This window comes from Bos indicus, chromosome 17 (assembly GCF_029378745.1).
Source record: "Bos indicus isolate NIAB-ARS_2022 breed Sahiwal x Tharparkar chromosome 17, NIAB-ARS_B.indTharparkar_mat_pri_1.0, whole genome shotgun sequence".
Lineage (NCBI taxonomy): Eukaryota > Metazoa > Chordata > Mammalia > Artiodactyla > Bovidae > Bos > Bos indicus.
In genome coordinates this window covers 8,486,873-8,504,951 of record NC_091776.1, presented here as the reverse complement: position 1 = coordinate 8,504,951, position 18,079 = coordinate 8,486,873, and the positions used below count along the sequence as shown (strand labels likewise).

Genomic DNA, 18,079 nt, shown 5'->3' with positions numbered 1-18,079 from the left:
CTCAATTATTAGCAGGGATAATACAGATCATCTAATTTCACAGATAAGCTAACCTCTCTATTTTGGCTACAGCACTCATTCCTCCCCAATCAGACGTCTTACTGTTAACATTTTCTAATTAGAGTATCAGCACGTGTTTTTGTCCATCTTGGTTCTGGTTTTAGTGGGGCCCCGACTTTACATGATTCTTGTAATTAGCTTTTCTGAAGATTTCACTCTAGTAATTTCCATATTTACAGCAAATGCCATTGCATGAAGTAGTCTGAGGGATTTTTTTTTTTTAACAAAACTTAAGTGTCTATGGAGAAGGAAATGGCAACCCACTCCAGTGTTTTTGCCTGGAGAATCCCAGGGATGGGGGAGCCTGGTGGCTGCTGTCTATGGGGTCACACAGAGTCAGACATGACTGAAGTGACTTAGCAGCAAGTGTCTATTACAGAGGTAACAGACTAGGGTGAGGACTGGGAAAATGGACCGCCTGTCACGCAATCCCTGCCTCTTTCTTCATGCCAAGTCACTGTGCTGTGTGTGGATTATGTTCTGCTAGGTTCACGCCTTCACCTATTTCTCCAATCTCATTCACAGATGAAAGGAGGAACAGAGGGACGAGGGAAGGAATGATGGATAGATGGATGGATGATGGACAGACTGATAAATTTAAATTCAAGATTCTTAAAGGACTGGTGTCAGCCACTGTGCCTCAGATCTTTTCCAAATTAAGGCAGGGAACTCAGGAATACTACACATTAACTCTCAGTTGTTCACTTTCAAGTGAGCAATAAGATAGGGGAAGCATAATAGGATGACTACACTAATAAAATAATATATTTTAAAACACACTTTGAGAAATCATTTCCAAAAATGGAAACAAATGTTTAATGGTGCACTGGGACGACCCAGAGGGATGGTATGGGGAGGGAGGAGGGAGGAGGGTTCAGGATGGGGAACACATGTATACCTGTGGCGGATTCATTTCAATATTTGGGAAAACTAATACAATATTGTAAAGTTTAAAAATAAAATAAAAAGAATTTTAACTTTTTTACAGCATTTATTGGTCCTGGAACAAACCAAATTTGAGTCCAATGAAAGGAATACTTGATACTATGTGATTTCTACTCCATTATGATTAAGCAGATGTTATTTATAAAAAAGATCCAATGAACGGTTCATCTGAAGACATTTAGTAATTATAGACCGTCTTGTGGAAGTTCTTCTTTGGATGTTCAAAGATACTTGTCCTTTTTTCCAGTTGATACAGAATTAATCCATGGCCAATGCTAATCTATGTCTTTGGGGAGATAGGTTCAACTCTTAAGGTAACAAAATTGTTTTGAAAACACTATCTTACTTCTCATGATGAATACCGTTGTCTCATTTTCCTTTCTCTTATAGATGCGGCCACCAGCTTTCCAACAATCCGGATGTTAGCTCTTTTGAGTACTGGATGCCCACTTACTGTCAGACAAAATATATAATTACATTAATGAATTTTAAATTCTATAACGGAATGTACCATGCTTTTGAAATCATCAAATGTTATAGAAAATCAGTTATGGTGGTGCTGAAACAGATTTGACTTTGGCACATTTCCTTCGGGTGTATTCATTACATTATATATCCTGACATGAAATTTAGCAAGAATGACATTGAACCAAAAGGTTGAGAGAAAGGATGGCAGAATCTGGACCCCACCAATATACAGCATAATGAAGTAAGTTGGATGCAACATATGTTTGGCCATAAGAACAACAACAGTGAAAACTTTTGCTTTACAATGAAATCAGTTCTGACACTGATATTCAAATCAATACAAAGCATTTTTTGTAGAAACGGCTTATACTTGATTCATCTTTATGAATGAAATGCATTCAAATAAGAAACAAAAGGGACTTCCTTGGTGGACCAGTAGTTAAGAATCTACCTCCTAGAGCAGGGGACATGGGTTCCATCCCTGGTCAGGGAACTAAGATCCCACATGCTGTGGGGTAACTAAGCCCACACACTGCAACCACTGAGCCTACACACCTCAGCCAGAGAACCCTGAACTGCAACAAAGACCCAGTGCAGTCAAAGATTTTTTTTAGAAAAAGAAATAAAGCCACAGATTTACTGCAGACACCATTACCCACAGGACTAACTTACAGACGTGGTAGTCTATTTGGCCCTGCAAGAACTATTGTTGTTCTTAAATGAAAACATAAACAACTACCCAAAAGAACATTTAAAGTTATGAGAAGAACACTCCTCATTACTAAAAGAAAATAAACGATGATGTGCTGTTAAGCCAAAAGCAGAGCATTGTTGTTTTCATGCTTATCTATATTGCCATTAGATAAAGAACAAGGCTTATAATAACAAAACTAAATTAGACTACAGAGTATTCATAAAACAATTAGTAACGGTAATTTTCATTGCAGGTGTGATCACAGGAAAAGGCCATCACCAACCAGTGTCCTAATATAATAGTTGGGCTTTCCTGGTGGCTCAGAAGGTAAAGAATCTACCTGCAATGTGGGAGACCTGGGTTCAGTCCCAGGTTGCGAAGATCCCCTGGAGGAGGGCATGGCAACCCACTCCAGTATTCTTGCCTGGAGAATCCCCATGGATAGAGGAGCCTGGTGGGCTACAGTCCACGGGGTCACAAAGAGTCAGATACGACTGAGCGACTAAGCACAGCAAAATATAGTAGTTATACAAGATAAGTGAGTTAGTTCTAAAGAAGAGATCTCAAAATACAATGATTTCCTATGGAAAATTTTTAATAATATGCAATACTAAGCATACATTTCAATAAGCAGAAAATAGCTGAAATATAGGATTATTCAAAGCAAAAATAGAAGAGAAAGTAAATATAATGGTCGAAGCTCTTGTTCTTATACACTTGTGAGTGAATCAAAATTTAATACTCAATCTTAGCTTCATTTTTTTTTTGAAATAGGGATAACATACATCTTGTCTGATTGCTAAAAGGATTCAAAAACATGTATCAAGAGATACAACAGAATGAAGTCAGACAGAGAAACAAATACCTATATTAGTGCATATGTGTGGAATATGAAAGTATTGGTATAGATCATCTTATTTACAAAGTAGAACTAGAGACACAGACACAGAAAACCAAGGGGGAAGGGGGCATGGGGTGAATTGGGAGATGGGGGTTGACACATAGGCACTGTTGATACTATGTATAAAATAGATAGCCAGTGAGAACCAAAAGTAGAGCTCAGGGACCTCTACCCAACTCTCTGTGGTGACCAAAATGGGAAGTAAATCCAGAAAGAGGAAAGGGGATATGTGTATGCTGTGCTGTGCTAAGTCTCTTCAGTCACGTCCAACTCTTTGCAACCCTGTAGACTGCAATGGCCTGGAGCATCCCATGGATGGAGGAGCCTGGTGGGCTGGAGTCCATGGGATCGCTGAGGGTCGGACACGACTGAGCGACTTCACTTTCACTTTTCACTTTCATGCATTGGAGAAGGAAATGGCAACCCACTCCAGTGTTCTTGCCTGGAGAATCCCAGGGACGGGGGCGCCTGGTGGGCTGCCGTCTATGGGGTCGCACAGAGTCAGACGCGACTGAAGAGAATGAGCAGCAGACTGTAGCCCGCCAGGCTCCTCTGTCCATGGAGTTCTCCAGTCAAGAATACTGGAATGGGTTGCCATGCCCTCCTCCAGCAGATCTTCCTGACCTAGGGATCGAACTCATGGCCCCTGCAGCTCCTGCATTGCAGGCAGGTTCTTTACTGCTGAGCCACCGGAGAAGCCAGGATATGTGTATACGTAGAGCTGATTCACTTTGCCATGTTTACAATGTGGCTAAAACAACATTGTAAAGCAACTACACTCCAATAATCTTTTTTTAGAAAAGAGACTTATTTACAACAATAATGTATTAATATTGACTCATCAGTTATAACAAATGTACCACACTAAGGTGTTAATAACAGGGACCGGGAGGAGGGAGTTGCAAGTGAGAGAGTATAAGGGAACACTTTATACTCTCCACTAATGGTTCCATAAACCTAAAATCCCTCAAACATAGAAAGCCTATTAGTTAAAAATGTGTCTGAAAATTCATAAGTATTCAAAATATAGTTGCTGAATTATTATTTATGCTGAAATTATAATATAGGTAGGCTTTACAAAGAAAATCCACTAACAATTGCATGAGATAATAAAAAAGGTGTATCAATTGGTCTCTGCCCCCAGTTCCTGGCACAAAGCTCCTAAAACACAATTTCCTAAGTGATATCAGTGCTGGGAGCACCTTTGGTTCTAATGAGGTGACTGGGTGGGTTCCTGGAAGGGTGCTGGTCACCAGCCATGATTAGAAGCTTAGAACTTTTAGTCTCCCCATCAACACTTCTCCAGGGAGAGACAAGGGCTGGAAATGGAATTAATGGTCCATCACGCCTATGTGATGTTCTTCCCTGGTGGTTCACAGGGTAACGAATCTGCCTGCAGTGCAGGAGACCTGGGTTCGATCCCTGGGTCAGGAAGATCTCCTGGAGAAAGGAATAGCAACCCACTTCAGTATTCTTGCCTGAAGAATCCCAGGGATAGACAAGCCTGGCGGGCTACAGTCCATGGGGGTTGCAAAGTGTCCCACAAGACTGAATGACTAACACTCTCACACCTATGTGATAAAGCCTCTGTAAAAATCCCAATAATGTGGGGTTCAGAAAACTTCCAGGTGGATGAAAACATCCTCAGACTTGGAGGGTGATGCCATAAGGACAGAAGTAGGGGGCTCTCCCAGATCTCACCCTCCTGATCTCTCCCACTGGCTGTTCTTGGGCATCTTTTATCCCATCCTTCAATAAAATAGTAAATGTAAGGAAGTGTCTCCCTGAGTTCTGTGAGCTGCTTTAACAAATTAATAAAACCTGAGGAGGGGGTCATGCGAATCTCTGATTTGTAGCCAAGTTGAGCACAAGTTGTGGGTACCTTGATGATCTACCACTTTATAAAGAATATTTCTCTATTTGGCTGCCCCGGGTATGAGTTGCAGCATGCAAGATCTTCACTGTTGCACATGTGATCTTTAGTTGCAGGATGAAGACTCTTAGGTGTGGCGTGTGGGATCTAACACCTTGCCAGGGATAGAATCAAGCCCCCTTGCATTAGCACCAGGGAAGTCCTGAAACCTACTATCGATTTGCATCGAAAATGGGAGATTGTCTCCTGGGATGGAGCCCTGAGCCTAGGGGGTCTGATTGGGAGTTGACACTCTCTCCAGGTAGACTCTACCAGAACTGAATAAGACTGAAGGACTCCCAGCTGGTGGCAGAGAATTGCTTGTTGACATGGGGGAAAAAAATCCCACACATTGAAATTGCCTACCAGAATCTTAGTTGCTGACTTGAAGTGGGACTGGGAGCAGAATCCTAAATTGCATAATTTGTTATTTCATAAATATTTCAACTAAATAAAGGATCGTCCATATTAGGGAGGATAAAAATGTGAGTATACATGATATATTTTTAATCATTCAAAGTAAATATTCTTGACCTTCATTTTTCTTATATGGTGAGACAGATTCAGAAAACAATCGTTTTGATTAAAAATACTCAAATCTTGAATAAAATATTAAATATATTTTAAGCTGTATTGCTGAATTGGCAGATAAGGAAGAAAATAAAGGCTAAAAAAAAAAAAGTAAAATGAGTAATCTTAGTGGATATTTGGGCTTCCTGGGCGGTGCTGGTAAATCTAGCTAAAGAACCTGCCAATGCAGGTAAACATAAGAGACTCGGGTTTGATCCCTGGGTCGGGAAGACCCCCTGGAGGAGGGCAAGACAACCCACTCCAGTGTTCTTGCCTGGAGAATCCCATGGACAGAGGAGCCTGGGGGGCTACAGCTGATACGGTCATGCAGAGTTGGACAGACTGAAGCAATTTAGCATGTACCCACAGTGGGTATTGTCAAAGTGCTAAAGCCAGTTTACTTCTGCTGTTGTTCTGAGGTCTTCTGCTGAGCCTTGGATGTCTGAAAAGGAAATTAGAAAGAAGAAACAAAGAAAGATGAGCACCAAAGAACTGATGTTTTTGGACTGTGTAGAAGAATGCTCTTGAGAGTCCCTCGGACTGAAAGAAGATCAAACCAGTCCATCCTAAAGGAAAACAGTCTTGAACATCATTGGAAGGATTGATGCTGAAGCTGAAACTTCAATCCTTTGGCCACCTGATACGAAGAGCTGACTCATTTGAAAAGACCCTGATTCTGGGAAAGATTGAAGGCAGGAGGTGAAGGGGATGACAGAGAATGAGATGGTTGGATGGCATCACCAATTTGATGGACATGAGTTTGAGCAATCTCTGGGAACTGGTGAAGGAAAGAGAAGCCTGGCATGCTGCAGTCCATGGGGTAGCAAAAAGTCAGACACGACTGAATGACTGAACTGAACTGGATGTCTGAGCTACAGCTTTGTGAGGGGAAAAGCATCAAGAGGCAAAGCATAGAGTTCACTCAAAATGGGGAGCCCAGCAGGAGACCACAATTGAAGGCATGGGCCCAGAGGGTTACACGATCAGAGTAAGTGGGATAATACCAAAAAAAAAAAAAAAGAGAGAGAGAGAGAGAGTTAGAGAGAGAGAGGAGGGAAGGAAAGGGAAGGGAAGAAAAGAGAAGAGAAAATTTCAAAGAAGGGGAGCAAGGAAACTTTCCCTTTTTCCTGAGGCAGGGTAGATGGAGCAGAGCCTCAAAGCTGCCATTGGTTTGATGCCCCAGTTCATGTCACCTGTGTGGTCCAAATACCTTAAATAAATTTAGAGTTTGCTGGGTACCAAGGACAAATAAAAAACTTCTCTAGATGAAAACAACTTCAACCAAGAACTTTAAACTATGTCATAGAACCTTCAAGCAAAGGACTCAACTCCCTGGGCCTGGATTTCCTTATATAGAAAGCAGAGATGGTAACTGTACCTACTCTCTAGGATAGTAGTGAGAGTAAGTGAGATGCCAGAAGGAAAACACCTGGCCCACAGGAGGTGCTCAGTAATTAGGCCATCCTGTTTCTTTTTTTGGCTCTGTGAAGTCTTCTTCAGAGATGTTCACCTGTTGTATGACAAGAACTCATTTCAGGAACATTTGTAATTTTTTTTATACCTTCTGGAAATCTCTTTTATTAACACTTAAACTTGGTCCTCAATAAAAGCACTGATCAATCTTGTCCAAGAAAAATAATATGTCATAGAAACATTTTATAAACCCCTATATGCTATAATTCATTTTAAATAGAAAAGCCGGTTACAAAGCAGTATCATGTAGATTCCAGGTTTTTGCTTTTGTTTTAAAGTTACACACATAGGAAACCATGTACAGTATTAAATACCAAAATATTCACAGTGGATGGAATTATAATTTAGCTTTAGTCTTTCTGCTTATCTATATTTTAAACAGAATATATTATTTATATAAAATAACAATATTAGACATTGTCAAGTTTCTAGATTGGAATATGGGAAAGGAAATGGCAACCCACTCCAGTATTCTTGCCTAGAGAATCCTGTGGACAGCGGAGCCTGGTGGGCTGCTGTCCATAGGGTTGCAAGTCGGACACGACTGAAGTGACTTAGAATGCATGCATGCATTGGGGAAGGAAATGGCAACCCACTCCAGTGTTGTTACCTGGAGAATCCTGTGGACAGAGGAGCCTGGTGGGCTGCTGTCCATAGGGTTGCAGACACTTCAGACACGACTGAGGCGACTTAGCATGCATGCATGCATGCATGCGTTGGAGAAGGAAATAGCAACCCACTCCAGTGTTCTTGCCTGGAGAATCCTAGGGACAGAGGAGCCTGGTGGGCTGCTGTCTATGAGGTCACACACAGTCGGACACGACTGAAGCAACTTAGCAGCAGCAGCAGCAGCAGATTGGAATATACGGTAAAGGTCACTTTTACTATAAATAATGAATAAGTAATCAGAAGTTAGATCTTTGCTGATATTCAATAATTTGAATAAATGACTTCAACTTGAGAAAATAATCCAATAAAAACAGACAACATGCTTAATACTCATTTAATAGGCTGTCTTTTCAGAAAACAGAAACTAGATTTTCCCCAAAGGCTCAAAGTAAGCTTTTACCCTCTGTTTTCTTTGAAACCACCTCTATGTTTTTATGTTCACAAGTCTGTTTTATGATTTTTCATGCCATTTCTCTGACCCAGTCAAGGTTATATATTATTCTACATTATTGGCTACTTTTGTCAGTGTTTCAAAATGAATGTTTGTAGAGCAACTTGGAAAGAAAACAAACATAGATTGTGTTGGAAAATAAAACACACATTTAGGGCACTGAGGATCTATTTAGTCCTATCTGTTTGGGTTCATGCTAAGTATTAGGAGGTGGTGTAAAAGGCATGAGATGAGCCCTTTCTGGGCTTTCATTTCCTAATCCAGAAAGAAAACAAAAAAACAGCGATTATTATGCTACTCATAGACATTTAGTATAAAAAATGAAAGTATCTACCTAACATAATATAATGGCCCTGCCCACCAGAAAATTATCATAGTCAATACAAAGCAAAAATACAGTCTGGGAGTATAACTGCTCTATAACCCTGTGTTTCTGCTACACAAGGAGGTGAATCAGCTATACACATACACACATCCCCTCCGTCTCAAGCTCCCCTTCCACCCTCCATCCCATTCCTGCAGATCCTCACAGAGCACGGAGCTGAGAGTACAGGGCATCAGTGCTCTGAGATTGAGGGAACCGGGGTATGAAAGCCAGGAGAGGGGCTTTTCTCTTCAGCAGGCTGGCCTAGGCCCACGTGGGACCAGCACAGGGTGGCCTGGACAGGCACTGGTGGCCACAGCAGCAGCAGGACGCCCCCATCAGCCTTCCTGAACTTCAGAGTGGCAGCAGCACATGGAACTAACTGCCAGGGGCTGGGGCGGGGACAGGGCGTAGTCCATGCTGTGGCCCAGAGGGGAGCACAAGGGAGACATCTTAGGAGAACTGCTAGAAATAGCTTCCGTTATGGGGCTGCTTTCAAAGAGGCCAGAGGCTGCCCAACAGTAGGTCGAAAATTCTACAGGCCACTATTTGGGGACTATATATGTATCTGCATGCATGCTGCATGCTAAGTCACTTCAATTGTGTCTGATTCTTTGCAACCCTATGGACTGTAGCCCACCAGGCTCCTCTGTCCATGGGATTCTCCAGGCGGGAATCCTGGAGTGGGTTGCCGTGCCCTCCTCATGTATGTATCTACATATACATATATGTGTATGTCATGTATACACATATATCTGGCTGTCTGACCGAAGGACGCCTAAGATCAACCACATACATGTGTATACATAGTTGGATATTGTTTTGAAATATCCAAGTTGGACAGAGGAGCCTGGCAGGTACAGTCCCTAGGGTTGCAAAGAGTCAGACATGCCTGAGAGACTTAGCTCATATGCACACACCAATAGCTTCCTTGAGGGTGACTAAAAGTAATCACCTCATTTCTGATGAGTATCAATCTTGAAATAGTGAAAAAATTATACAAACTAACAAATATTCTATTCTTGAGTTTTTAAGCAATCAGCTCTCTTATTAGTTATCTGTAAAGAGAAATGGAAAACATATAGCTATTTAATAAACATAGCCATTTAAAATGAGGTGAATAATTTTGTGACATTCCAGATACATGTTACCCTCAGGCAGAAAAATCCTAGAACAAAAAAACACCATTGCATTTCAAGAAGGAGGTTTTAAGCAATAGCAATATTTTCTAAAGGAGGACTTCTACTTGGAAGAGTATGGCTTTGCTCAGAAAGTGCAGCATTGGGGGGATTCAAGAAACTGGAATCTGAAGCACTTGGCACGTGGAGCCATATGGTAAGGAAAAATGTGTGATTACATGACAACGCTTTCCAACTTAGAGACGTGAGCTAACAGACTGGTGGGGGAATGAAAGAGGAAATATCCATGAACTCTTGAGATGGGGCCAGACACCCTCACTCTTGTATTTTGCCCTAGGGGAAGAGAAAATGGGAACCCTCAATGGTAGAAAACATGAATAGGTGGTGGAAAAATCTGGGAGTAAAGGGCTTTTTTTTTGAAGGGGTCAGCAAATCACTTAGAAGACATCATGGGGCCAATATGGCGCCAGAGCAGTGGCTGTGGGCAGTGCCTCGGTGATGGCTCTGCAGCCTGATGTGCTGTGAAGACAGCTACTGAGAGCTGGAGCATCCCAAGGGGATACGGGAATTCTGGGCAGGCTGTCTGACTGAAGGATGTCTAAGTTCAGGACAGGGAGCAAACAGAATATATGAACTTAACTGCTGAGGCCGTGGCAGATATGAATACTGGGGCCAGTGTATGGTTCCTGAGGTCCAGGTGGTGAGATTCACACCACCAGTGGCCAGCAAGGAGGAAAGATCACATTGAGGATGTCTCTCAAGATGAAAGGAAGAGAGAGAGCAGGCTTGTTATAAATGGGCTTCTGACACAAAGTAAGAATAAATGATAAAATTAGATGGCATAATATAAACAATGAATAGCATAAAAACAGAAATGATAGAAAAAGAGCTTACAGAACATTGACATGAAAGAAATCAGTCTGGGAAATATTTCTAATTTTAATCAGACTGATTAATTTCAATCAGTCTGGGAAATATTTAGCAGGGAAATATTTTCCATGTGAAAGACTTGACTCTGTATACTATGCAATCAGGAAATACAGGTTTCACCAAAAATCATGTCAACTCCTTGAAAGGGGTGCGGCGAGAGGAAAGGAACTTATCTAAGTAACTTTGGAAAACAATGCTTTGACCAGATTTCTGGAGCCTAAAGATAAAATGCAGATGGACTGACACAGAAGGAGAGATACAGACATGATTATAACTACGGGTACAAACAGGGGTTTGCATTCGTGTGTGTGTTTCCTAGAATTGTGCACCCAGAGAGCCTGGAAACAGTGATACCTCAGTAGCAAGGAGCACACCCAGTGCCCAGATTTTGGTCTCTAAAGATTATTCTCCAATAAACAGAACCAGGACTCCTGGAAAAATGGTTGGTTCTAGGACTAGGGCAGGTACTACAAGATGAGTCTGCAGAACCTTGTGTTGCCTAAGGAAGCATTAAAAAAACTGAGAAGCCAACCTGAAAAAAACTCCCAATGTCTAATGCTGAAACAATCTGAACAATAACAACAGAATAATATAGTTTTAGATCATAACTCGTATTAGGAAATGAATATACATAAGTAAATGTTTTTGAAAATATCTAGTAATTTTTAACAATTTATTGTAGAAACTCCCATCTCCAGGCAAAAAGCTTTATTCCTCCATTCCTCCCCACTCCTTCCCCCAGTATCAGTTGGACTTGGTTACATGCTTTCATAAATAGACTGCAGAAGGTGGTTGAGAAGAAAGTTACTAAAGTATTTCTATATATATCTCCCTGTTTCCATAAATAGTGAGTAGAAAAACCTGACAAATGCCTTGGCCAGGTGATTAAGGATAATATCACTGCGGATAAGTTATATTGACAACATGTTCCTGCTGATACGATGGGATGAGAAAGGCACTTCACCTCTGTGAAATTCTTTCAAAAAATGTATCATTTCAGCATTTAAAAAAGAATAATAAGAACAAGGATAACAGATGTCATTTTAGTGTACATTTATTCTTTGCCAGGCAATGTGCTGTGTGCTTTACTTGTATTATCTTACTTTCTCTTTGTACCAATACCTAATGCTAACATTATTACTATCAATGACATGTTTTATCAGGCCATAAGTAATTCTTGATCCATATATGGATTGCAGAACATTTGATAAGAACTCATTGGAAACCATAGTTGTTTAAAAAATTTCAACCCATAAATTATTTTCTTGTTATACATATGTATTGTGAAATGCTTATCACAATCAAGTTAATTAACATACATTTGCTGCTGCTGCTAAGTCGCTTCAGTCGTGCCCGACTCTGTGCGACCCCATAGACGGCAGCCCACCAGGCTCCCCCGTCCCTGGGATTCTCCAGGCAAGAATTCTGGAGTGGGTTGCCATTTCCTTCTCCAATGCATGAAAGTGAAAAGTGAAAGTGAATTCACTCAGTCGTGTCCGACTCTCAGCGACCCCATGGACTGCAGCCCACCAGGCTCCTCCGTCCATGGGATTTTCCAGGCAAGAGTACTGGAGTGGGGTGCCATTGCCTTCTCCATACATACATTTATCCTCTCCCAATTAAGCATCCCTCTCACACCCATCCCACCCCTCTGGGTCATCACAGAGCTCACCACAGAGCTGAGCTCCCTGTACTACACAGTAGCTTCCCACTGGCTATCTATTTTACACATAGTAGTATATATACAGGACTTCCCTGATGGCTCAGTGGTAAAGAATCCACCTGCAATGCAGGAGCCACAGGAGCCGCGGGTTTGATCCCTGGGTGGGGAAGATCCCCTGGAAGAGGGACTGAAGTGACTTAGCAATTTTTATATCTAACTGAGGTCATTTTTTCTGTATTTTTTTTGAGTACTATCTTGCCTGCTTCTACCTTAAATATGTAGTTTTCTAGATCTCCTCTCAGATTTATTTATTCACTCATTTTTATTTATTTACTTACTTAATTACTTAGAGTTTCCCAGGAGGTGCTAATAGTAAATAATCCACCTGCCAATGCAGGAGATGCAAGAGATGCAGTTTCGATCCATGGGTTGGAAGGATCCCCTGGAGTAGGAAATGGCACCCCGCTCCAGTATTCTTGCCTAGAAAGTTCCATGGGCAGGGAAGCCTGGCAGGCTACAGACCATGGAGCTGCAAATAGTTGGACACAACTGAGCACATAGTCACTTACTTACTTACATATCTATTTATTTATTTAGATGCTTGTTCAGTTTTCACAATTGACTCTTTTTGTATCTATCGATATTATATGATTTTTCTCCCTAAAAGTGTTGATGTAATAAACTATGGAAATAAAATTCTTAATTCTTCATATGGTATCATTCTTCTTTTTGGAACAGAATGTTTAGTAGACAGCCAGAACAACTTACTTGTCTCCAAGTAAGTTTGTACTTAGTCATGTCAAAATGGCAAAGAATGCCAACCTCTTCCACCTTGTCTGAAACTTTTTTGGATCTTTCAGACCCAATTACAAGACATCCACTCTCGGTAGGAGCCCCTCAGCCAGGTTTATATAAAAATGGCCAGGATGGCTTCCACAACTTGGCTTTCATTTTCTGACCAGTGGTGTAGCAGTGAGGCTTTGAACAAAGACATTATAGATGGAAACACAAGAGCAATTTTAGAGCTTTCAAATGGAAATTCGTCATCGTATTTCTTTAAGGGGGTGATAGAAAAAAGACAAGGTAATATAAGCAGAAGACTTTAGACTCTATATAAAACATATAAGTAAGAAACTCCTCTGAATGGATGTAGATCCTAATATTCCAAACAAATATATGAGATGAACCAAGAAGGAGGTCCATCTAAAGAAAACACATTTTGAATCCTAGGAAAAAAATGTATACAAATGTATTTTATCCCAAGTGTTCTCCTTAATTTAGCATATCCCTTGACCTTCCTTGGTTTTTCCATCTCCTTGTCATAAAATGAAAGTGGTATGGTATTACTATAATAATCTACTTAGAAATAAACATGTACATCATTATTAATTTTAGTTTATGTTAGGACAACACCAGAGTGAAGACTCAGACTGCTGATTGTCCTCTGAGAAAAAAGAAAATTAAAATGTTTCAATATATGTGCACATTGGAAAAAAAGGCTCAAACTGTTTGTGTTATATAATCTATTGAGCTCTTACTGAAATCCAATCAAACTTAATAGGATTTAGATAAGGACAGACTTTTCAAAGCAGAATGGTCTATATCTCACCAGGAAGTGATTAACATTCCTGTGATATTTTTGTTGTTCAGTTGCTAAGTCCTGTCTAACTCTTTGAAACGCCATGGACTGCAGCACAACAGGCTTTCCAGTCTTTACTACCTCTTGGAGTTTGTTCAAACTCATGTCCATTGAGCTGGTGATGATATCCAACCATCTCATCCTCTGTTGTCCCCTTCTCCTCCTGCCGTCAATCTTTCCCAGCATCAGGGGCTTTTCCAGTGAGTCAGTTCTTCACATCAGGTGGTCAAAGTATTGGAGTTTCAGCTTTAGCATTAGTCCTTCCAGTGAATATTCAGGGTTGATTTCCTTTAGGATCGACAGTCCTTGCTGTCCAAGGGACTCTCCAGCATCTTCTCCAGCACCACAATTTGAAAGCATTATTCTTCAGCACTCAGCCTTCTTTATGGTCCAACTCACATCCATACACAACTACTGAAAAACCATAGCTTTAACTCTACAGACCTTTGTTGGCAAAGTGATGTCTCTGCTTTTCAATATGACGTCTAGATCTGTGACGGCTTTCTTTCCCTGGTGGCTTAGATGGTAAAGAATCTGCCTGCAATGCAGGAGATCAGGTTCAATACTTGGGTCAGGATGATCCCCAAGAGAAGGGAATGGCTACTCACTCTAGTATTCTTGCTGGGGAGAATTCCATGGACAGAAGAGCTTGGTGGGCTACCGTCCATGGGAGACACAAAGCGTTGGACATGACTGAGCAGCTAAGACAACATTTTTGGCACAAAGCAATTTGGGGAATCAGAAAGACCAGAATTCAGATACTGGCACTACTAGCGTAGCATTTCTGTGTTCTTAGGAAAGATTAGTTTGCTTTTCTTTAACTGAAAAATGAAGATAATAAGAGTACCTACCTAAAAGGATTAGTACAGGAATTTAATGAGAAAATACATATAAAGTACTTGATTTAGATTTGAATACACCATAACTTCTTGATAAATTATAGCTGTTATCATTGCCATTCTCTCGCTCTCTCTCTCTTTTTTTGGCCATCCTTCACTGAGATAGAGATTAATTTACTATCATCTGCCTTAGTATGTATTTATTTATTTATTGGGTGTATATATATATATTTTTAAGTAGTATGCTTGCTATATGAATGCAACTTTCAGACAAGCAAATGACCTCCTCTAATGGATTAGCAAATTGTTTCCTCTAACCTTTTCTTAATATTCTCCATTTACCATAGATGTGTCTACATTCTGATGTAAAGATTATGAAATGTATAATTTTCCTCCATTCTGATTGGTTTTCAACACACAACGCTAGCTGCTCTGCCCACACACATACCCCAGGTTAAATTCTGAGAACAGAAATTCTTCATTTTGTTCAATTTTCTCTGATTGATCAGATAGGTACCTCTCTCTGGTGTACTCACTTCCTGCCATCTCACCTCTCCCTTCTATTATGAGCAAAACTCTGGAAATACTGAAAGACTCAGGCTGGTAGAGTTCCACTAGTTTCCTTCACTCAGATCTTGAATCTAGGCAATGACAATTTCTCAGCAAGCATATTTATTAAGGTATTTAATCCCTTTCCATACGGGATCCACGTTCCTGAAAAGGCTCAGAGCAGGATGTTCACAGGGTAAGAACCCTCATAGTCATACTCTGCCACTAGATGGCACTCCCTGTCACATCAAAGTAAATATGGGGCCACTTCCTGCTACCAAAATGCTCAGGCACTTTTCCTGCACTTGAGAAACTTCTAACAGTAACAATGACTTTGTCACACTGGAAGCAAATAATAATTTCCAGTGTAAGACCAAGTCTAGGCTAGATACGGATAAGAAAAACCGATTTATCTCCACCAACAAGGACCTTATTTGGTGGGAACCCATCTCCAGTATGTAGTTTTTCTGTTTCCGAGGGTATCCAGTTCTCCAAACCTCATCATTCTCGAGGTATATAACATCACCTTTTACCTTTACAGACTGTGTTGTCACTATGGTGTCAGACTGGGGTCACTAGCAAGAACTCAGATGGGCTTCCAATTTTGTGATGAAAATCAAGCAATACATCTTTATCATGCAAAACTCCTTATGTAAACACCATCAAATTGTTCCTGAGTCTGCAAGATTCATTCTACTATTGCTGACAATTCATGGAAGTTAATTTTCAAGCTGAATATCCAGCATTTTTCTTTCTCAAAGATGCACAGGAACTGAACAGATAAATTCAAGTGATCCACCCCAGAAACATTTTTGTGGAGCTGAATTCATAGAAAAACCCCAGTTCTAAGCAATCTAGGTCATATTAGCATTTCATGCTTCCAAAGACTCCCATCCCTAGAGATTGAGTGGCACGTTCTCATCATGACCAAGTCCTTTTTCTTTATTTGATGCTTCTTGTACTCTTGCCTGGAAAATCCCATGGACACAGTCCACAGGGTCGCAAAGAGTCGGACACGACTGAGCGACTTCACTTCACTTCATGAATTTCTCAAGTATCTTTCAATTACTATAATTATTCTGAATCAAGAAAAATATTATCTTGCTGTGCAAGTTCCACAGGCCTGGGGGCACTTTCTCACATTCTTAGGGGTCCATGTTCGTCTGATATGAACATTCTCTGAACAGAAGAATTTTAAACCTTTCAAAAATTAGGTCTCCATTGAGGCTTGGTTAACTCATATCCAATTGAAAACTTTAAAAAGTACTTCTTTAGGCTTCCTTATTATAGTAAATTTAAGTGATGCTGAATAGCTGTGCTTCCTTTCTGGCATTTCGTGTCTTAAGTAGGTCATCCTAAACACAACTGTAATTAGCACAAGTTCAGTTTCTTTGATGTCTTTCTCCTTTACAGCATCCTTTGACCAAAAAAAAAAAAAAAAAAAGTGAAATGTACTCTTGGCTCAATTTTAGAGTAATGTTAGTTTTTAGAATTTTATTTATTTTTGGCTGCACTGGCTCTTCATTCCTTGTGCAGACTTTTTCTAGTTGCAGCAAGCAAGGGCTACTCCTTGCTGCCGTGTGCGGCTTCTCACTGAGATGGCTTCTTGGTGCAGAACACAGGCTCTGGGCAAGCGGGCTTCTGTGCTTGCAGCTGACGGGCTCAGCAGTTGTGGTGCGTGGGCTCCAGGGCGCACGGGCCTCACTAGTTGTAGTTCACAGTCTTAGTTGCTCCACAGCATGTGGAATCTTCCTGGACCAGGGATCGAACCCCTGTCCCTTGCCTTGGCAGGTGCATTCTGATCCACTGCACCACCAGGAAAGTCCCTTACAAAGTAATTTTAATGCTGAGTATAGCAATTTGGTTTTAAAATTCTAGGTTATAGATCCCACAATCTACCCAAATATAATTCAGGGGTTCATGTGATCCCATTTCTGACATAATCTAAAGTAATGATAAAGAATTCTAATTTTTACTCACCATAAGAAAATGCCCATATACACACTATTGTATAAAACAGATAACCCACAAAGACCTACTGTATAGCACAGGGAACTCTGTTCAATATTCTGTAACAACCTAGATGGGAAAAGAATTTGGAAAAGAATAGATATATGTATATGTAATATATAACTGAATCACTTTGCTGTAAAGCTGAAGCCAACACAACATTGTAAATCAAGTATGTGTTTAGTCGCTCAGTCAGGTCTGACTCTTTGCAACCCCCTGGACAATTGCCCACCAGGCTCCTCTATCCATGAAACTCTCCAGGCAAGAATACTAGAGTGGTTTGCCATGCCCTCTGCCAGGGGCTCCTTCCTACCCAGGGATGGAACTCAGGTCTGCTGCATTGCAGGCAGATTCTTTACCATCTGAGCCACTAGGGAAGCCCAACTATAGTCCATTATAAAACAAAAATTAAAAATAAATAAATAAATAAATTTTAAAAAAGAAAATGCCCCAAATGTAGCTTCTTAAAAATTATTTAAAAGTAATATTTAGACATCTTTTCAGCAGCCACTAACATGAGCTTCCCTGGTAGCTCAGCTGGTAAACAATCCATCTGCAATGCAGGAAACTCTAGTCTGATTCCTGGGTTGGGAAGATCTGCTAGAGAAGGGAACAGCTATCCACTCTAGCATTCTGGCCCGGAGAATTCTATGGAAGTTATAGTCCATGGGGTCACGAAGAGTTGGACACAACTGAGCAACTTTCACTTTCAACAGCCACTATTTTTACGTATCATCTGAAGCTCGCTTTAAAAATATTAACTGTTTCTCTGCTCATCAGTGCTCTTCAACATCAGCCCAATG

The 18,079-nt window shown here is 40.7% G+C and overlaps 1 protein-coding gene across 1 annotated transcript in view; it reads right to left on the bottom strand.

Moving 5' to 3' along the window:
* Positions 1 to 871: 871 nt before the first annotated feature.
* IQCM (IQ motif containing M) overlaps positions 872 to 18,079 on the bottom strand; it is a 478,048-nt gene continuing 460,840 nt past the window's right edge. The window contains exon 14 of the mRNA XM_070769022.1: positions 872 to 1,458. Within this exon, the coding sequence (XP_070625123.1) occupies positions 1,355 to 1,458 (104 nt within the window). The 3' untranslated portion in view covers positions 872 to 1,354. The remainder of the gene's footprint in view (positions 1,459 to 18,079) is intronic.